Source organism: Prionailurus bengalensis, chromosome C2 (assembly GCF_016509475.1).
Source record: "Prionailurus bengalensis isolate Pbe53 chromosome C2, Fcat_Pben_1.1_paternal_pri, whole genome shotgun sequence".
Lineage (NCBI taxonomy): Eukaryota > Metazoa > Chordata > Mammalia > Carnivora > Felidae > Prionailurus > Prionailurus bengalensis.
In genome coordinates, this window is record NC_057350.1 from 4,690,254 (window position 1) to 4,712,027 (window position 21,774).

At 52.4% G+C, this 21,774-nt stretch overlaps 1 protein-coding gene across 2 annotated transcripts in view; it reads right to left on the reverse strand.

Annotated features, from left to right (window-relative positions):
* BACE2 (beta-secretase 2) overlaps positions 1-15,539 on the reverse strand; it is a 91,172-nt gene extending 75,633 nt beyond the window's left edge. Inside the window, exon 1 of one of the 2 annotated variants that reach the window (XM_043593562.1) lies at positions 15,227-15,536. In XM_043593562.1, coding sequence (XP_043449497.1) covers positions 15,227-15,517 — 291 coding nt within the window. In that variant the 5' untranslated portion in view covers positions 15,518-15,536. Of the gene's footprint in view, positions 1-15,226 lie in introns of both variants that reach the window. The other variant, XM_043593563.1, reaches the window with a different exon arrangement.
* Positions 15,540-21,774: the final 6,235 nt, after the last annotated feature.

The window sequence follows — 21,774 nt, forward strand, 5'->3', positions numbered from 1 at the left end:
GCATGACTGGATGTACTTCTGTTTCCCTACCTGGTTCACAATAATGCCTGTGATTTCCCCAGGACTGGAGCCAAAGGAAAGGGGGGTTGAGGGAAGAACGTGTTCATCCGACTTCACGACTGGTAGGTACATCCTGGAGGTGGCCGATGTCTACACCTTCAACTCTCATCCTGCGGGGTATTCAGTGGGATCCTCAGAGAGCCGGGAGCTCCCCCGCCCCCATGCCCACACAGAGAGCTCCCACCTGCCGGTGTGAGCAAAACCACCGCCAGCCAGCTGGCCACCTAGGCCCCCTCATCTCAACTCTGCCACTGTAGGGTGAGACGACTTACAACACATAATCCACAATCCATATGGCCGCATTCCAATAAAACTTTACAGAAACAGGTGGATTTGGCCCATGGGCCTTAGTCTGCTCGCCCTCTCACTCCTCCTGGTGGTCCTAAGCGTCTTGCCAATAACAGCAATAAAGACATTAAGGAGAAGACTTTTTTAGACTTGTCCTCCTCTTCTCGGGAGAGGTTAAGAAGAATGACAAATTGCATTAAGTAACTTTTTAATTTTTATCTTAGAGAGCATACAAGCAAGCGAGAGGGGCAGAGGGAGGGAGGGAGGGAGGGAGGGAGGGAGGGAGGGAGAGAATATCTTAAGCAGGCTCCATGCTTGGCGTGGAGCCCAAAGCACGGCTTGATCCCACAACCCTCGGATCATGACCTGAGCTGAAATCAAGCGTCGGGACACAACCCGCTGAGCCACCCGGGGGCCCATCAAGTATTTTTTTTTTTTAATTAGTAAGCTATTTTTTTCCCAAAAACTTCTGATGGCACATCATTTGGAACATTTTTGGCTGCAAGTAAAAGCTAGATTTCAAGAGGCTCAAACAAGTGGGGATTATTCTCCACGTCCAGAAGTGTCTAGAGAGAACTGGTATTAGATCAACACCTCACAGAAAACCAGCGCCAAATCTCTGCCGCTCCCCCCAAACCCGTCTCTCAAGGTCAGATGCTGGCTACCTGTTGACAGGCTTTCACCTTCATCAATGGCAGGAAGGAGCAGGAACTATAATCCCAGCCACATCCATTGTTCTAATCAGGAGAAGCTTCCCAGAAATCCTCCAGGAGACCCCAATTTACGTCCCACTGTCCACCGCAGGCCAGAGAGGAGAGGATTGGGAAGGTGTTCTGATCTGACCACCCAAGTGAAAGTATCGCTCACTGGTCAGGTAACAGGGTCACTGTCACCGCCATGTTTCAAAACCTAGGCACGCACGTAAATGACAAAAACTCACTCTATACGCGGTCCACACACACAGCCTTCCTTTTGGTCTTTTAATGCTTCCCTTTAATTGATTTACTTAAAAAAAAATTTTTTTAATCTTTATTTATTTTTGAGAGAGAGAGAAACAGAGTGTGAGCAGGGGAGGGGCAGAGAGAGACAGGGAGACACAGAATCCGAAGCAGGCTCCAGGCCCTGAGCTGTCGGCACAGAGCCTGACACGGGGCTCAAACCCACGAACCAGGAGATCATGACCTGAGCCCGATTCGGACGCTCAACCGACTGAGCCCCCCAGGCGCCCCTACATGATTTACTTTTTTAAAGTAGGCTCCACGCCCAGCGTGGGGCTTGAACTCCCAACCCTGAGACCGTGAGTCACACGCTCTACCGACTGAGCCAGGCACTCGTAACACTTGCCTTTTAAATATGAACAGTCAGCCACTCATCCCCAGACATCTGAGGAAAGAAAGTCTGTGGCCTGTAACACAGACCAGACCAGGCCCCTAAGGGCAGGATTCAGGGGCAGCAGAGAAAGGGCAGGAAGCGGGAAGAAAATTCAAAAAAAAAAAAAAAAAAAAAAAAATCGCAGTAATTTCCTCAGAGAAATAGCAGATATGCAGTTTTGGAACAGGAATAAAGTACAAGCAGGAAATGGAACATTCAGAGGAACAAGAAAGCGCTCTCGAAAGTGAAAGTGAAGGTGGCAGCCGTGAATCTGCCATAGAAGCAAAGACCAAGGGATGGGGACAGGAGACGGAACCAGAAGTTCAACATCTGGGTAACTCTTCTTGGTCCCCCCAAAAAGAGAGCGGACGTTTTACTAGAAAATCCCTCAGAACTGCACATCCTGAGCTTCTAGACCGAAAAGACCGCGTGCCCAACATTAAAGAACCAACCAACCAACAAAAACAGCCATTCGAAGGCACACTGCCATGAAATTTCAGACCACCAGACCTCAGAACGCGCTTTTCCGGTATCTCCCTTAGCTCACTATCTCACACGTGGTTCGCTTACAACGAATCAGAGACCAGAGTGCCTGGGGGGCTCAGTCGGTTGAGGGTCCAACTTCGGCTCAGGTCATGATCTCACGGTTCGTGGGTTCGAGCTCCGCGTCGGGCTCTGTGCTGACAGCTCAGAGCTTGGAGCCTTGCCTCCGAGTCTGTGTCTCCCTCTCTCTCTGCCCCTCCCCTGCTCGTGCTCTGTCCCTCTCTCTCTCTCTGTCAAAAATAAACAAACATTCAAAGAAAGAAAAACAAAGAATCACAAACCACAGCTGCAACAGCATCCGTGTGGAAGGCAAGGTGACACTGCATGTTGCGGAGGGATGCTGTCTGTCCGGCTGGAGGGGCCAGAACTGCTGGGTCTGTATTCACTCCTGGGGCGGGGGGCAGAGGGGACCTGGGGCGGGGCCGGCCCCCAAGCAGCCACAGGAAATGTTTGCCGCTGACTGGGAGCCCCACGCACAGCACTGGCAGAGCTGGGCTGGAGCATGAGGCTGAGATTTGAGGCTGGGCAGGCCCCCGCCTCCCTGGAGGCCTGAACACGAACACTAGGATGTTTCACTTGTCCGGCCAGCGGCATGGCTCACAAACCCAGGACAGCGAGGCTGGTGTTCACAGAAAACCCAGGACTGGGATGAACAGGTCCCCTAGTGAGTGAGCCAGCGAGGCACCAGCTCAGAGGTGGAGGGGAAGGTGGGGATGGTCTCCACCCTCTATAAAGAGCCCAGCAGGAGGCCTGCAACCCCACCCACCCAAAGACCACCAGTCTCTCCCATCTGGGTGGGGCAGATGGGGTCACAGAAACTACCAGGTCCTGCGCAGGGGTAAGGAGCCAAAATGCACATATGTCTACAGACTTTAGGGCGACAGAACATATCTTAGGTATTTCTGAAATGAGTGTACATTCGAGGACTGGTGTCAGACAGGGTGCCTGGGTGGCTCAGTGGAGCCCGACTCTTGATTTCAGCTCGGGTCATGAGCTCACAGTTTGTGGGTTCAAGCCCCACGTCGGGCTCTGCACTGGCAGCCTGGAGCCTGCTTGGGATTCTCTCTCTGCCCCTCCCCTGCTTGCCCACCTCCCCCACCCCGCAAAATAAATAAATGAACTTAAAAAAAAAAAAGGAGAAAAGAATCGGTGGTGGGGCACCTGGGTGGGTGGCTCAGTTGGTTAAGAGTCTGACTTCAGCTCAGGTCATGATCTCACCGTTCATGAGTTCAAGCCCCGCGTCAGGCCCTGTACTGAAAAGCTCAGAGCCTGGAACCTGCTTTGGAATCTGTGTCTCCCTCTCTCTCTGCCCCTTCTCTGCTCGAGCTCTGTCTCTGTCTTTCAAAAATGAATAAATGTTAAAAAAATTTTTTTAATTGGTGTTATATACACTATAAGCGCACAGCTGGGATGATAAATCCTTAGGCTTCCGTAAGCTTGTGGATTTCACGAGAGTGTCAGGGTGTCTGGGACCTGACCCTGTCCTGTACCCCTTGCTTCACTGCCTTCAGACATCGCAAGGCACCTGGCACGCAAAAGTGCTGGAAGTCTCGGGTTCAGAGCACTCAACCTTCAAAGGAGGTTTTGTGGTTGTTTTTAACCTCAAAACATCATCTCCCTTTGCCCTCCCCCCCCCCCCCCCCACCAAGCATTCTCCCTTGCTCAGTGCCCACACATCACATCCTCCTCTTCTGGAAAAAAGTTCAAAGTACGCGTCTCAATGAGAAGCACACTCTGGACTGACTCACAGAGGCTTCCGTGAGTTAGATTCTAGAGCGCTTTAGGAAGTTAGGATTTTAAAGCAGCGTTTCCAAACTGCTTTGTGAAAGGCCGAAATGATGCCCTCAAGTACGTTCAGTGACAGAACGTATTCCTTCTTTCCTTGCCCAGATATTAGCCTAACCGGTGCCAGCCACAGCTCCAGCGGGAGGGCTGCAGCGGCCGCAGCAAACCCCATGCTGAGCCAACCGTTCCGTGTATCTGACCCTCAAAGCCCCAAGTGCGCGGCCCCTGTGACCGCCTGGTGGCCTGCTCTAACCAGCTGTAGGACCACAAATGCCAAAGGTTAGCCATTGGTTTGCCCACTCTGGAGCAGCCTCGGGCACACACCTGCAGAAGCAGGGGTGGGGGTGGGGGGAGGGGGACCCCAGCGTCCTTGCCCTTCACCTGGGACCCCTAGTCCGTTGGGCATCCTCTCAGAGACCCTCAGGGGGCTCGTGTACCGCTGCCCACACCTGCAACCTCTCCCCGCACGCTCCCCTTCCCTTCTCCCCTCCCCCACCCTCTACACATGAATCCCGGGATCACCTGCCAAATACAGCACCCATCCACACGCTTCTGTCCCTGGGGAACCTGACCGAAGGCACTGCTAGACAAGCATCGGTCGTCTGGCGCCCCACCTCCCTTGGGCACACTGAGCGTCATTTTCCTTTCTTTTTTTAATTTTGTTTCTAAGTTTTATTTATTTATTTTGAGGGAGAGCATACAAGCAGGGGAGGGGCAGAGGGAGAGAGAGAGAGGGAGGAGAGGGGGGGATCCCAAGCAGGCTCCGTGCTGTCAGCGCAGAGCCGGACGCGGGACTCCCCGCGAACCGTGAGATCATGACCTGCGCTGAAATCAAGAGTCGGACGCGCGTTGAAAAAAAAAAAAAAAAAAGAGTCGGACGCGTAACTGACCAAGCCACCGAGGCGCCCCCGTAATTTTCTTTTTTAATTCAGAAATTCCTGGCTAACCATGGTTAGCTCGCCCCACCCACTCTTCACTCCCTACGCGCGCGCACACACGCACACGCACGCATACACACACACACACTGCCTCTCTAAGGACTCTGTTCTAATAAAATCTAACCCCAAAGCACAATTTTAAAATAGAGGAAAGACGGGGGTGCCTGGGTGGCTCAGTCGATTAAGTGCCGGGCTTCGGCTCAGGTCATGATCTCACAGTTCGTGGGTTCGAGCCCCGTGTCAGGCTCTGACAGCTCGGAGCCTGAGGTCTGCTTCGGATTCTGTGTCTCCCTCTCTCTCTGCCCCACCCCCACTCATGCTCTGTCGGTCTCTCTCTCAAAAATAAACCAACATTAAAAAAATTAAAAAAAGAAAACAGAGGAAAGATGAGCTACTCCCAAGGCCGATGCATCCGTCGGCAGCACCCAGGGCCCACGTGCATTCGCGGTGAGGGACACTGCCCAGTGCACAGCCCTTGCCTTCGCCTGCCTGGCCTCACCTGGTTCCCTCCACGTCTTCCCACGCTGCTGGCCGCAGCCAAACTGCACTCACCCCCCCCCCCGCCCCGCCCGAAGAACAGGGCCTGGCACACAGTAGTCACTCAATAAATGTGCCCAAGGAGGAGACCCGCAGTGCTGGAACAAGACAGGGCTTTGAAGATCACGGGAGGTCCACGGGCGTCACGAGCAGCCACCGCTGGCTCGTGCCCACGGCAGATGCTTCTCGCGGGCATTCTCCCCTCACTGCTCCCAGGCCGGCGCGGGTGGCAGGCCGAGTTACCAGGATTTCTCACCCTTGGCATCGGTGACAGTTCAGACCAGACCGTCATCTGCCATGGGGAGCCGTCCCGTGCCTTCCTTGCAGGATGTTCAACAGCATCCCTGGCTTCCACCGGATGCCGGTGGCACCACCCAAGTTGTAACAACCAAAAAACATCGCAAGACAGTGCCCAATGTCCCCGAGAAGGCACAACATCCTGGGAAAAAAAACCTCTGGGTTAGACCTATTTGCTGCCGGGTGTAAAAGCTCTCTTCCCACCCCCGCTGGAGAGGGGCTGGGAAGCACAGAAACCAGCACCACCATATTCCCTTTTCACTTTAGCAAAAATAACCACCGTCCCACTAAAGGGAGGGACAGCAAAACAAAATCAGTGGCTGGAACCATTTCTAATAACTCCTGACTTGCCCCGCGTCTTACAGAGCAAGCTTTCCAGAGCACGTGTATCAGTGAGAAGTCTGGCCTCCCCAGACTGCCCGATCCACAAGCGCAACAGTTAGGGCTGATCGGCAACGAGGTAGCCACAGGATGGGAGAGGAAGGCTTGAAACAGACATCAGCCCGACCAGGAAACCGGATGTCTGCTGCACCCAGGACCTGAAGAAGGAGCACTTGTATTTACGCACTTTTTAATTTCCATTTTGTTTTTCTACTAACTCATTTTTATCGCTTTACAAATTATCGCCCCGTGACAGACTGAAAAGTTAAAAAGGACACCGTCAGCACACGTGCCGTGAGAGCACAGTCCCTGGAGAAAACGCTCTCCTCGTTTCCAACCTGCCAAACACAAAGAAGCTTCTGGAAGGCCGTCTGCTTGAGGTTGCTGAACCCGCAGAGGAGACACTGACCAAATAACATTTAGGAAGATGAAAAAAGCTACTCATGCCAGGTTCCACGCAGCCAACCACCACGCAGAGGAGAATCTGGCCTCTGTCCTGCTCGCAAACAGCGTCCCCGGGCTGGGGCCGAGTGCCTGCTTAAGGGGGACCAGGGCAAAATGCAGAGGACTCACCCAGTACACGGGGGCTGGGTCCTGGGAAACTACTTCGACCCAGCCCTACCAGGCACTCTTAGTCCCTCCCGGCCAGCTGTGAGCTGTGACCTGTGACCCATGCCCTCCCCTCCCCCCAGGGTGCGGAGCCAGATTCTGCATTTTAACAGATGCCTGGGTGACTGCACACAGCTGAATATTAGAGCTTTCGAGAGCACTCAGAACTAAAACAGATTGTAAACGCTGCGTGTTAGAGCCTCTGAAGGGATCTCAAGTCACCAGGTAGAATTTACAGATGAAGAAACTGAGGCTCTGAGAGGTTCTCCCACACCAGCACTTGGCAAGCAGCACCTCTACGGTCAGCACCCAAACACCTGCTTCCCAAATGACTGCACAGCTCTGCCGGCTCCCCAGGGGCCTGTCTGGCTGGAAAAAGCTTATGGTTTCCGGGCGCGGCCTGATGTAGCGGAAAGGGCCCTGGATGCCCACGGAGGCTTCTGGAATCCACACCTACCTTCCCCGAGGAGCTTGTCTTCTCACCAGGGTCCTGGCTGTCCTAACCTCTCTGCTCCCGGGAAAACTTTCTGATTCGGTACCTTCCCCCGTTTTCCCCCACGGCACCACTTTCTGAGGGCCTGGCTTGTGGGCTGACTTTTTGTTTGTTTCTGGGGTGGGTTGCAGGGCTGGCAAACTGAAACAGTCCCCCCACATACCGCCAATAAGGCCACTTATTCAGTGCGGGTGCGCTTTGGAGGCGCTCCTGGCACTGGGGAGCGCGAGCCTGGCCTTAGCGAAGCCAGGTATAAATCGTGGTGCTGGAAGGAGAGAAGTTTCCCACCGCCCTTTACGGCTCCCTGGAATGATGAAGCTGGCCCAGGGCAGCACCGCTTTACTCTTCAGACAGTGCTCTCTATCTTCCTAAAACGGCAGTGCTGAGATTGTGTATTACCAGGTACAGGTATATGACGTGCCATATAATAAAGATCCCAAAACGTCCAACCTGTGACCGGTGCTGGCTGGTGTGCACGAACTCATAAACAAACCTTCTAGTTGAGTGTCTTGAATGCGGTTACACCAGCAAGCCAGGAGCATTTTGTCCTCTTTGGGGATCCCAGGGGCGAAAAAAGCTACCGAATAGCAATGGGCAATAAATAAATAAATAAATAAATAAATAATCAAATCGTCCGTTTGGGCCAGAAGACAAAGGGCCCCCAAGGGGTGGCCAATCCAGCCACGCATCACACACCAGTTCTCCACGGCTCAGGAAAGGAGCTCAGAATATGGGCACACACCCTTACACTCTACCCGTAAATACGCACACACGACGTCACAGAAGCTAAGCGGGGCCATCCACCTGCCTCACAGCCATTCTGCTTCCAGGTAGTATCCACGGTCACTAGCATACGGTGAGCCCCGCTGTCAACATCGAACCCAGGCTGGGCAGGCAGAACAGAGTGAGCGGAGGAATCCACGGCATATGGCAATGGAGCCAAGTGTGAGTAGAGGCCTCACTGATGGTCATACAAGGAGGCTCTTGGGTTGGAGACAGAAGTGCCCATCGTTGTGAGAAGGGAGAGGATTCACTGTTAGAAATACCAAGGGACACCTGGGTGGCTCAGTCGGCTAAGCATCTTCTGACTCTTGATTTCTGCTCGGGTCATGATCTCACGGTTTGTGAGTTGAAGCCCTGCATTGGGTTCAGCACTGACAGTGTAGAACCTGCTTGGGATTCTCTCTCTCACTCTCTGCCCCTTGCCCAGTCTCTCTCTTATCTCTCTCTCTAAATAAATAAACTTAAAAAAAATTTTTAAAGAAATACCAAATAAATGCCATGCTGTCTAGTTAAATAGTAGGTTTATAACCTATCGGAAATATGTACAACCCCCCCTCCCCACAATGGTGTTCCAAACCCTTAGACATTTCACTTCCTGGTTCTTCTTCCCTTCTCTGTCTCACGGGCTTATTTTCAGGGGCTTTGCAATGAGCATGCACCAAAGAACAAAGGGAGGAGGGACTGAAAGTCTCTGTGTCACCTCAGGGAATGTACGTTTGTTCCAACCAGACCACTTTTGGCTTTCCGTGGGCATAGGCGACTTCCCGGTAAGGCTGTAACCCCCGTAGTGCTCAGCCAATGGGGAACCAGGGGAGGGACTCACTTCTGTAGTGCTCAGCCAATGAGGAACCAGGGGAGGGACTTGCACGCGAGGAGATAAATTGTCTGCTGTAACTGCCCTGAGTGTGCCTGTCCGTCAGACACCTGCTCTTGCAAGAATGTTGATTAAAGCCTCGCTTCACTGTGCTTGAGTCTCCGCATCCCTCCTTTGATTGGGTCAGTGGGCTTATTTCTAACATCATCGCAATGGAAGCACCAGCTACTCCTGCTGCACTCTGCCTGGGGCTGGAGCAAAAGTCAGCGCCCACCAACCCCCACCCTCAGCCTAGGTGGGCCCGAAACCCAGGGCCAAAGGCTTGACCTGCTCATACCGTGTCTGTGATATAAAATAAACCCAAGGGCTGCCAGGCGCCACAGGGAAGGGAAAAAGCCACCGCCTTGAAACTCCTGTCCTCGGGTTCAACACAGCATGGACTACCACCGTGGAGAAATCACTCATCTCGCGAGCTAACCTTAAACCTCCCCTTTTCAAGTTTTAGTTAGGAGACGCCACCAATCATTCCAGGAGGAAGCAGGAAGCCCAAAGGAGGTTAAGCCCACCTATCTGCAACAAAGGAAGTCAGAAGTTGAGACAGGGCTAGATATGACAGGGAGGAGTACTACAAGTGAAAGGTGTGTATTCTGTATCAAATATGTTCAATAAAGACGGGTGACAGATGCCTTATAGTCTTTAAAACATGAAATACAAGCTTTCAAGCCTTTTACATCTTTGTTGTTCCCAACATGAGTATTTCTTAGTCATAGGTATTTAAAATACCAGTGATCCGAGCTTACACAAATGGACTTTGCTCAAGTTAGGCAATGATTCTGGCAACTCGAGAATTTGTGCAACGTGACAAGAAATGTTTAAAAAATATGTTGAGTCCTGGGGCACCTGGGTGGCTCAGTCAGTTGGGCCTCAGACTTCGGCTCAGGTCATGATCTCATAATTCCAGAGTTCGAGCCCCGCGTCGGGCTCTGTGCTGGCAGCTCAGAGCCCGGAGCGTGCTTCGGATTCTGTGTCTCCCTCTCTCTCTGCCCCTGCCCCGCTTACACTCTGTCTCTCTCTCAAAAATAAATGAACACTTAAAAATAAATAAATACATAAAAAAAGAATTATTGGCAACTGAAACATGGGATAGAATGAAAGAAAATACACAGAATGACAAACTCAGAATGAACTTCTGGATTAAAACTCGTGTCCCACTGGGGTGCCTGGGTGGCTCAGTCGGTTTCCCCCACAAAAATTACGTAGAAATCCTAACCCCTGGCGCCTGTCTTTACAGATGTGAAGAAACTAAGATGAGGTCAGACCGGATCAGGGTGAACCCTAATGCAATGACTGGTGTCATTCTAAGAAGCAGCAAATTTGGACACAGAGACATACACGGCGGGGGATTTCCTGTGAAGACGGAGGCAGAGGCTGGCTGCTGGGGGAGGCAGGAGAGGGAACGGGATCCTGGCGACACCTTGATTCCGGATGGCCGCCCTCCAGAGCAGTGAGCGAATGTATTTCTGCTGTTTAAAGTCACCTAGTTTGCGGCCATTTGTCACAGCAGCTGCAGAAAACTAAGAACTCAAAAGATCGCCAACCGATAAGAGCAGGGCAGCACAGGGCGGCCGATCGCCTGTCCTCGGTCACGAGTGTGTGATGCCACAGCGTCCTGGAGGCTCCCTGCAAAACCTAGGTCATCCATGGGTAAATTAAAACGGGTATTTTTTTGAAAGTCCAGATGCAAAAGAGGGGTAGTGGCCCGGGGAGCTGGGCAGACCCCACGGATCGATACCCCAGCTGGGCCTCTCACCAGTGGGACCACGGACAGATTTGCTGGGCCTCTCGGGATCTCGCTCTCTCTAACTGAAAACTACTAAGTCAAGTAACCTACCCGCCCTTTGCAGGGCTGTTTGCAGGATTAGAGGAGGTGACCTGTGCAAAATGCTTAGCGTGGGGCCCAACATCCAGTGAGCCTGAAATAAAGGTTAGCTATTAATATTAACGGTTGCTAGCGACTTCTCAGACGGTCCCTCTAAGGTGCTTTGCGCAGATGTCTCGGCCTGGCCTTTCCATCTTCTGCAGGAGGACTTGGATCTTAATTCTTTCTCTAGAGCTCAGGAGCTGGCACCTTCCACTCACAGAAGCTGGTAGGAACCTAGCCTTGACTTTCTTGTTCTTTTAACCCCAGACACGTCATTGTCCATAATATTTACCATCTCACTGTGTTCCAGCAAATGTATTCTCGGGGGACGCCGGGGCGGCTCAGTGGGTTAAGCGTCCGACTCTTCATTTCGGCTCAGGTCATGATCTCCTGGTTTGTGGGTTTGAGCCCCGCGTCAGGCTCTACGCTGACAGCCCAGAGCCTGAGCTCAGAGCCTGCTTGGATTTCTGTCTCTCTCTCTCTCTTTGCCCTATTCTCTGCACACACGAACACGTGCTCTCTCTCTGTCTCTCTAAAAAATAGATAAACATTAAAAAAAAACAACAACACTTATTCTCGGTGCCCATCCCTTTTTCCAGCCTTGCCTGCAGTGAGGCTTAATGTAATTCAGGGACACTGGATTGCTTGTTCTAAAAAAGACAAACTCCTAAATTGCATATCCTTGGCACATATTTTCAATCCAAAGTCTTCCAAACAATTGTGTACTAAGAAGTGATAAGCCAACATGCCGTGATTAAAATGGGAGTCCCCAAAATAATTTTGTAGCTCTTTACATTCGAATGGTTAAGTATGAAGATCGTATTTCTGTCTGTTTCATCCCTATTGGTGGAGAGAGGACAGAACAATCCTTCAACAGAAACCCCGAGGCCTCTTGAGGCCATTACCAGGTACAGAGCTGCAGACCCCCTAGCATTTCCAGTGGGTTTATCGTGTCAGCATGGAAGCCTTTTTTTGGTTTGTTTAAATAATGGAAATTGCTATAATTATCATCATTTTAGCACGCCATTATTATTATTAATACGACCAAACCGTATGGTTCAAGCAGAGGCAGGTTCTCTACTGTTCGAACGAGGTCACATGATGGTATCCAACACCTGGCCCGCATCCCCATGCCCACGTGGTCCTGCTCTCCCACGGGCTTCTGGGAAGATGCCCGTGATGTCTTGAAGAGTATCAGGCAGAACGACAGACCCCCCCCCCCCCCCCCCCAGTTCTTGATTAAGGCATGCGGGGACCGAGCACGTGTGCGCGTGTCCAACAGTTGGCTCTCCCTTGGGAGAGCAGGGAGCTGCGTGGCTCTGGTTCCTGTTGACCTGTGGCTCTCCCCCAGGCACACCTGGGTCCAACTCTTCATCATGTCGCCCTGAAGGAAGGGAAAGGACGAAGGGGCTGCGGGGGTTGGAGTCCCTCTTTGGTCACGTTATTAAGTCCCTGACACCTTGGGGTTTAAGGTCCAGGGACCTCTGGCTGGACAGGGAGGGTACTTGGAGGCCAAATTTTTCTTTTTAAAGGGAAACGGAGGGGTGCCTGGGTGCCTCTGTCTGTTGCGCGTCTGGCTCTTGCTTTTTTGGCTCAGGTCAGGATCTCACAGTTTGTGAGTTTGAGCCCCGAGTTGGGCTCTGTGCTGTCAGCCCAGATTCTCTCTCTCTCTCTCTCTCTCTCTCCCTCCCTCTTTGCCCCTCCCCTGCTCTCTCTCAAAAATAAACAAACTTGAAAAAGGGAAAAGTAAAATAAAGGAGGCGGGAAGGAAAGGGAGCAGGTAGGCAGGGGCCCAGTGGTCCGGAACTCGGCTTCTGGACTCCAGCTACCTGGGCCCGATTTCTGGCTCTCTTTCTTGTCCCATCCCCTGGGCCAGCCATTCAACCTCCTCAGGTTTGTTGTCCCATCCCCTAAATGGGTATCGGAACTGGGAGGTGGTTGTGAGAACCCCCAAGGAGAGCACCCGTGAGACACGCAGCAGGCTGCTTGCCACAAGGGGAGCCCTCCGAACGATTTGCGACTGTTACTTCTCCAAAAATTCTTGGTTATTTAATGCTTGAATTTACAATTTCATTTTTCTCTCCACCTAAGCAAGTTTTATTTTAGGCTTAGGAGAATCAGCAGAGAATAAATGCATAACTCTTGGCCATTAATAGAGCAGGAAACCTCACTCCAAGTTCAGAAGTCACCCCAGGGCCTGCTGCAAACACCCTGCTGGTGGCCAGAGACATTTCGGGAGGAGACAGGGAAGAAATGAATCCCAGTGCACTTGTCACTAACACCTATAGTAGGCATTTGGAAAGATCGTACACACGGATGTTGCTATAAAACAGCTTATTACTAAATCAGGCCAAGAAGGAGGAACAGAATATTTCATTCCCCGTCAAATGTAAAAATTAAAATCTGGATTGTTAAAAACAGCCTTCCCTGGAAACATGCTAATCTTTAACTGAGACATAACCTTGAATGAACTACTCCCTTGGCCAAGGTAAGGATACAAACACGAGGCATTCAATACATTCCTGTTATTTAAACTTCATCATTTTAAAGTAAAGGTCACCGGGGCGCCTGGCTGGCTCAGCCTGTAGAGCACGCGACTCTTGATCTCGGGGTCGTGAGTGCAAGGGTCACGTTGGACCCAGAGCTTACTTAAAAAAGTAATAAAATACAGGAAAGGTCACTGCATTAATTAATAAAGAAAAGCTATCATTTATGAAAGTTTTTGTTGTGAGAGCCCCAGAGGAAGCTTTTTTTTTTTTTTTTTAAGCTTTTCTTGAGACTTTTTTTTTCCCCCCATCCCCCCTTCTCGCTGGCCGGAGGCAGACTTCACACCCCCTTTTATCACAGCACCCAAACGGCCCTCCTCTTTACTTCAGTACAAAGAATTCCTTTCCACTCAAAAAATTAACAGGAGCTCTTGCCCTCAAGGCACACATTCCCAAGAGGAGAGTCATTTCCGGTCCCAAAACATCATCCTTAGGCCACAAAAGAGGTTGATCGTCAATATCTTGTGAAATCTTGGGAAGGCAGAAAAGTACAAAGTTCCCACTACCAGCTGGAGTATTCACGTGGTGGCTTTGAACCAGCACCAGCCTCCGCGGTCAAGTTAAGCTTCCTCAGCTGACTCCTTCCCCCTCCTCCCTCCCCACCATCCACCCCGGGAGGCACCACTTAGATGAAAGGCAAAAAGCAGAGTCAAAGTTTTGAGCTGAACACATTTCTGAAGGGTTTTGTTTTTTTTTTTTTTAAACTAATTAAGCAAGTATAGAAGTTATTCTGCAGAGTTTCTTTTTTTAAAAGAATTAGCATGGCGCATCTTTCCTCTTCAGAAAAGTCTTGAATAATTTAATTAGAATTACACCCAAGTCATGAGTATGTTCTATTTATGGAGGAATCATAGCTGAATTAAAACCCAAATGACAACGTTAAAAATAAAAATAAAGTATCTTGAGACTGTACTCAATTGATAAGAAAAACCTGACTTCACATCACACTTGGATTAGGTAATGTGTTAGGAGGAGGAGAGCCAACTCGACTCCTCTGAAATTTTCCTGTTCTTCAGATTACCGAGCCTGGGGCCACTGGGTTCTCGTTACAAAAAAAAAAAAAAAAGTGCTAATAAATGAAAATCAGATTAAGAGAAAAAGAATGCCGCTTGGTTTTATTTTTATTTTGTCCTCGGGAGGCCACTCGGTCCCCGGCAGCCTGGCTCAGCCCCTGTTTGCTCCGCAGGCGCCCGACTGCGTTTTCAGACATTCGGCAGCCACGTGTGCGGACGCCGGGCTCGGTGCAGAGAGGCTGGGCGGCCGGACCGGCGAGAGCACGCCGACGAGCCAACTCCGGGAGAGGGACGCGGCCACGCGGCCCCCTCCGCCGGGCGCACGCACACATCCTTCTCCCCGGGCGCTGCGCCGCCGGGGCCGGCCACGGGCTCCCGTGGCCATGAGACAGCATGGGGGTGGGGGGATCGTGGGGAGCAGAAGAGGAACCCGAAGTGAGCCCCTTGGCGGCCTCGGCATCGCGCCCGAGGCCCACGGCGCCGGCTCCCCGCTCGCCAGGAGGGCTGCCCCTTAGAGGCGCTCGCCGCCCGGCGGCTCGGAGCGGAGGACGCACAAGTTCTGAAACACTCGCGCACGCCCTCGGCAGCGCCCCGGGGCAGGACGCCCGGCCGCCCCGCGTCCCCAGGGCGCGCGCCCCGCTCCCGGCCCGGCGGGGGCCCCTCGGCGTCCCGCCCCGCCCCCCAGCTCTGCTCTGCCGGCGTGCGGTCGGGGGCGACGCTAAACCGCGCGCGGGCACCGCCGGGCGCCCCCCGCCCCACCTCCCCCACGGGCCCCCCGGGAAACCCGCGGCTGCAGCCTGGGGGACCGCAGGGGCGGTGGGGAGCGGGCGAGCGCCCACCAACCTACCTTCTGCGGGGGGGTCCCGATCAGCATCTCCAGGTAGTAGCCGCGGCCGGAGTCCCCCTGCAGGTTGTCCACCATGGCCAAGAAGTTGGCCGCGCCGCCGGCGGGCTCCAGGGCGAGCGCCAGGCCGTCGGCTCGGGGCGCGGCGCGGGGCGCGGCGGGGGTCCCGGGCCCGGGGGTGGGCGCGGCCACGCGGAGGGGCAGCGTGAGGGGTGCGGGGGCCGGCGCCGGGGCTGCGCGCAGGAGCCAGTGGGCCAGCAGCGGCAGCAGCAGCGCCCGGGCCTGCGCGCCCATGCCCGCGGCGGGGCCCGGGGGGCGCGCGCGGCCCGGCCCGTCCCGTCCGGCGGTGGCGGCGGCGGCGGCGGCTCGGAGGTTCGGCGCGGGGCTGCGGGCAGGGCCGGGCGCGCACGGGGCGGGCGGGCGGCGGCGGCGGCGGCGGCGGCGGCGGCTGGGAGGAGCACCGCGGGAGGAGGACTGCAGGAGCGGGAGGAGGCGCCGGAGCCGGAGCCGCCCCAGCCCGCGCCGCCAACTTGAGCAAGTTGGTCGCCGCTGCCCCCTCTGGCGGGCGGCGGCTGCCCCGCAGGGGCCGGGCCCCTCCCCCGCGGCCAAGGTCACGGCGGAGCGCGGGGTCCGCCGGAGCGCCCCGGGCGCACCCCACCCGCCCTCGCTCGTCTCGGGCCGCGCCTCTTCCCCGGGAAACTCGAGTCCCGAATTTCCTCGGAACGCGCCCCGCTGCTACGGCCAACGGATGTGACGAGGCTCATCTGATACCAGGGGGAAAGTTTCGGGAACCCTTAAAGGGGCAGCAAGGGCCTGAACTGGCCCCGGGACCCCGCGCGCGAGGGGGCCCCGCAGGGGCAGGGGGGTGAGTGGAGGGTCAGAGAGGAGAGTGGGGAATCGTCAAAGAGCCGCGAGCGTCACCAGGAGTCAGCGCCTCCCCTCGCCAAGTTCCTCCCCGCCGCACTTCAGCCCGGCGGAGTCTGGCTGCCTCTCTGGGCATTTTCCGTGCGCTGAACACCCACCCCCATCCCCACCCCCATGCCTGCTCACTCCCGCTTCCTTGTCCCCACTTCGGCCCCCCGGCAGATTTGGAAGAAATCTGAGTGGAGGCGGGGGTGGGGGAGGCAGGGAGGACGCGAGAGCTTTGGAGACTTCTCCCTAGAAATCTTGGGGGTGGAGGGGATGGGGCTTGGATGCCTCTGCTGGCTGCCCGAGCCTCGGCTCCCCCTGGCGCCCACCGTCACCGCCCGGGAGGTGGTGTCCGCTTCTGGCTTTGAGCTTGGGCTTCTCCGCCCCACGCTTGTCCGTAATGCAGATGGGAAGCTGGCGGGAGCTGCTCCCTCACCTCCCCCAGGACTCCCTCAGTCCACCAAGCGAGTTGCAGTCACGATGCAAAAATCAGGGCCGCCAAGGCTGCACGTTGCCTTTCAACCCTCCGCTTCCCCCTCCGCCAGCTCCCGGCGGATTATCTAATTAATACTTGTTTAGCCGCAGACACCAAGACCAAAGAAGGGGCTCAGCAGTGCCAGCAACGAGGGTTATTTTATTTTAGGTACTAAACGCGGGGGGGGGGGGGGGGGGGGGGAACAGTTCCACAAACTAAGGTCCATTGATTTCCACTGAAACAAGTTGCAGGCGAATCTTTTCTACCTCCTCCAGCTGAAATATGCTGGCTGCTTTAAAAAACAAACAAGCCCGTCTTCAAACAGTGGGAAGGTTGGAGCAAAGCTTCGCTCCTCGCTGTAATTTCCAGCTACTTCTATCCAAGATTTGATTTTTATTCCTGTCTTCTCGATTTTAGAATCAGGTCTCGCTCTGCAAGAGACCCATATGTCAGAGATCTTCGGTTGTGCGTATAAAAATCACATCTTCCCCAGACTGTATCCCAACTTTAACAAATCCCCAGCCTCAAAAAAGAAAGGCCTGGTAGGGCCTGTGATATAACCTAAATTGATATCCCCATAAATCTGCATAGTAATTCCAGAGCTATTATATTCATATATTCACATTTCGAATTCAAGGTTGTAGACGAAGTATAATTTTTAAAGAATGATTATTTATACTCCTTGGTGTCCAGTCTTGAGGGGGTCCAAAAAAAAGTGCAGACAGTTGTCGGAAGAACACAACCTTGGGGAAAAAAAAAAAAAAAAAAAGCACATGCAATTTATTAAGGACGTTGGCATAGGGGCTACCTGACTGGAAGTTCAACATCAGAGACATTTGCTCTCATTATTAAAAACCACCAGGGAAAATTTTGAAAATCAAGTCTAATTAAGGTGTGTCCTTTGTGGGACTCCAGCCCCGGCCTAGTGTGAGCATTCATGAGCTTTTCACTTTGAAAACGCCAGTTTAAGTTTACGGGAAACAGACGCATTAAGATCTGGTCACAGGGGACCTCATGTAGTTTTCATGGACGCTGGAGCTGTCTTCTCAGAAAGGAATAGGGCTGAAGGGCATCTGATGACTGTCCCCATGGCCGTCTCTGTTAAGAATGGTCTTACAGTTCTTGACCCGACCCCTACTCACAACGAGGGTGCAGCCTGGGTCTGGGAAGCAATAGTTTTACCTCCCAGGTGTTCTCCCTGGAACCTTATGTGGCAGGCCTGTCATTCCGGAGCTAATTAGGGGTTCTTTATACACTCCCCGAAGCCCTTCTCTAAGAAAGAAGCTGTGTCCCAAAGCATTGGTGAGCGGCCGGGAGAAGGTGGACCCCTCACACCCCCTGCAGCACCCCAGCATTCCCCAAGAATCTCTGTAAGAGCCACCATTTCAGCCACACTTTCTGGGTCCACATGGGGAAACCGAGGCCTACGAGTGAGACTGGCCCACGCCGCCTTGCAAAGAGCAAACGTCCTCCCAGAAATGCCTGGCCCAGCTGAGGGTGAGAAAGGGTCTTGCCCTCCTGCCCCAGGAGCCAACCAAGGATTCCTTCCAGGAATACGTGTTGCTTGGTCACGAAGATCGTCACCGATGTGTTTGTTGAGGTTCATTGGTTCTCAGCACTAATTCTGAGTTCCTTCTACACCAACAATTCTCACACTTTTGGGTCTGAAGACCCTCTTACTCCCTTAAAAACTAAGGACCCTAGGGGCGCCTGGCTGGCTCAGTCAGTGGCTCATACGACTCTTGACCTGGGGGTTGTGAGTTCGAGCCCCACACTGGGTGTAGAGATTGCTTAAAAATAAAATCTTTTAATATTTTAAGTAATCTCTGGACCATCTCGAGTTGTGGGGCTCGAACTCACAACCCGGAGATCAGGAGTGGCATGCTCCCCGGCCTGAGCCAGGCAGGCGCCCCAGGAACTTTTGTTTATGAAGATCATACCTATCAATAGTTACCAAATTAGGAATTAAAACAAATGTTAACAATATGTAATAATGCACTTAAAAAATAATGTAACAAACCCATTATACAACAACATAAAATAACATTTTAATTTTTTTTAATATTTATTTATTTTTGAGAGAGAGACAGAGAGACAGTGTGAGCAGGGGAGGGGCAGAGAGAGAGGGAGACACAGAATCCGAAACAGGCTCCAGGCTCCAGGCTCCAAGCTGTCAGCACAGAGCCCCACGCGGGGCTCAAGCCCACGGAACGTGAGATCATGACCCGAGTTGACGTCGGACGCTTAGCCGGCGGAGCCACCCAAGGTGCCCCCATCAAATACCATTTTAACGAAAACTAACTTTTTCAAAACGTGAGAAGAATGATTATTTTGCATTTTTGCAAGTCTCTTTATCTGGCTTAACGGGAGGCAGCTGGATTCTCATATACCCTTCTGCATTCCGTCCATTCGGAAACCTCTGGAAAATTCCACCCAGCCCGCAGAACCGAAGGAAAGTGAGAAAGACAAGTAACACTTCACTGTCATCATGAAAATAGCGTTGAGCTAAAGGGCCCTCTGAAAGGGTCAGACCATACTCGGAGAATCAAAGGGCCCTTTCCTGTGTCTCTCCCAGGGCCTCCCAGACAGAGCAAGACGCCAACCCCCTACAGCCCAGGGGAATCTTATCAGCTCATCTCTTTAGTATCCTGTGGTTTCCTTTTCTGTCTGCCTCATGGTTCCTTCTCAGAAACTTACAAACATGCAGACAGCCCCCACTTCCCTTTTGGTAAAACCCATCTTGACCCCACTTGTGAAGGCTGCTGGCTTATCTCCCTCCGTGCAGCCACCCTTCTGGAAGGTGCTGTCTGCCTCCTTATCTCTACCTCTACCTCCTTGCACTCCTCACCCTAACAGAGCTTCACTCCTGGATGGACGGGCTTGTAGACAGGTCTCCAGCTTTATTCCTACCCAGCCCCCGGGCGGCCCCGAGCACTGGTTCCTGCGCACCAAGCCTGGCTGCTCCGTGAGGCACCTGTGGGATCCCACCTGGCAATTGGTTTGGGGCCGGCCTCCGGAACGGCTGGTTTTAAAAGCTCCCCAGGCGAACCAGGAAATAGAGCCTGGGAGAAAGGGAATAAGGTGTCCGACTGAAGAGGTCTGGAGACTTGTGGTCCTGAATTGATTTGGAAATTCCAGTAGGTACTCCTGAGGTCGTTCTTACTTAAAAAAGTAAATAAATAAACCTTGGGGCGCCTGGGTGGCTCAGTGATTAAGCATCTGACGTCTGCTCAGGTCACAATCTCATGGTTCGTGAATTCAAGCCCTGCATCGGCCTCTGTGCTGACCGTGTGGAGCCTGCTTGGGACTCTCTCTCTCTCTCTCTCTCTCTCAAAAAAAAACTTAAAAAAAAAAAAAAAGAAGAAGGCTTACTGTGTCTACTGGAAACACCTACATATGATGAACATCTGTAGTGCCTACATTAGGGCTTCTAAATATCACATCCCCCACCCCCTCCCCGTAAAGCAAACGGTGGCTCCCCAGAGAAGGCTGATCCCAGGTCTGGGGACGAAACTGAGCATCGTGACCCTGGAGCATCTTGTCTTACCAGGAAGCAAGGATGTAACCAAAGGCTCTGGAGGCTCTGTCCAGAGCTAAGGCAGAGCCTGGACGATTCAAACTGCATTCGAAGTGGTAACTGCAATGGCTCAAAACACTTCAATTATCTTGAAACCTATTCGATCATAATGTTCTTTGAAAAAGTACATTGATTCTTTTGGAAGCATGCTAAGGAACCCAACGCGTTATTTTCAAAAACTGGCAGAGAGGGGCTCCTGGGTGGCTCAGTCGGTTGAGCATCCAACTCTTTTATTTTTGGGGGGGGGGGGGTTAAGTTTATTTATTTATTTTGAGAGAGAAAGCACAAGCAGGGGAAGGGAGAGAGAGAGAGAGAGAGAGAGAGAGAGAGAGAGAGATAATCCCAAGGAAGCTATGCACTGTCCACGCAGAGCCTGATGCAGGGCTCAAACCCAGGGACCACGAGATCATGACCTGAGCCGAAGCCAAGAGTTAGACTCTTAACTGACTGAGCCACCCAGGCAACCTGCATCTGACTCTTGATTTCACCTCAGGTCATGACCTTAGGGTTCATGGGACCAAGCCCTGGGTCGGGCTCTGTGCTGACAGCATGGAGCCTGCTTGGGATTCTTTCTCTCCCTCTCTCTCTGCCTCTCTCTCAATCTCTCTCCTCTCTCTCTCAAAAAATAAATAAATAAACTTAAAAAAAAAACTGGGAAGGGAGAAGGGAAAATAATCATGCATCTATTGTCTTGACCTTCCTGTACAAACTACACCTCAGTATAACCAAATAATTGGTGAGGGGAAACTTCTCTTCATAGAAGGTTTGCAGCTGATACACGAAGAAGAAAGATGATGGGCTTGGAACACTGTCACTGAGCAGCCCTTAAGGGGTTAATGGATCTGGGCACTGAGCATCCCTGGCTGAGAACTTCACAGACAAAGCAGAGGGACCACCCAGCATTCCGTGCTTCCTCGTGGAAGTCCACAATGCTACCAGTGAAATGTTCTCGCCGGAAAATCGAACCCGAATCTGATTAAGCCTCTACGTCACGGGTTGGCACATGACATCCGGGGGACCAATTCAGCCCTGCTGCCTGTTTTTGTGAATAAAGCTTTATTGAAACGTAGCCGTGTCTGTCTGTTTCAGCAGTTGCTACAGAGACCATGTGGCTTCGAAGGCTAACATGTTTACCGTCTAACCCTCTGCAGAAAGTTTGCCAAGTCTTGTTATAGATCAAAAGAGTCCCAAGACCCTTATCAGTCATTTGCAGCACAGGGATCTTCTTTGGCTCATGACTAAACAAAAAGGAAAAGTTACTTGTAAGACAATTAGAGAAATTTGAACACTGGTTGGATGATGTTATGGAACTATTATTGATATTTTTAGAGTATTTTAGAGTAATATTTTTAGAGTAATGGCATTGAGAGAGAGTGTGTGTGTGTGTGTGTGTGTGTGTGTGTGTTTAACAGATATTATTTAGATCAGACATGCTGCAATATTTATGAATGAAACGAGATTTATTTCAAAATAGTATCGGTTGGTAGAAAACATGCCAGTCCTCTCAGTGAAAAATATACTCCTAATAATAACTGTTAGCAGGCACCATGATCAACGATCATTTTACAAATGAGATATTGAGGCAGAGTT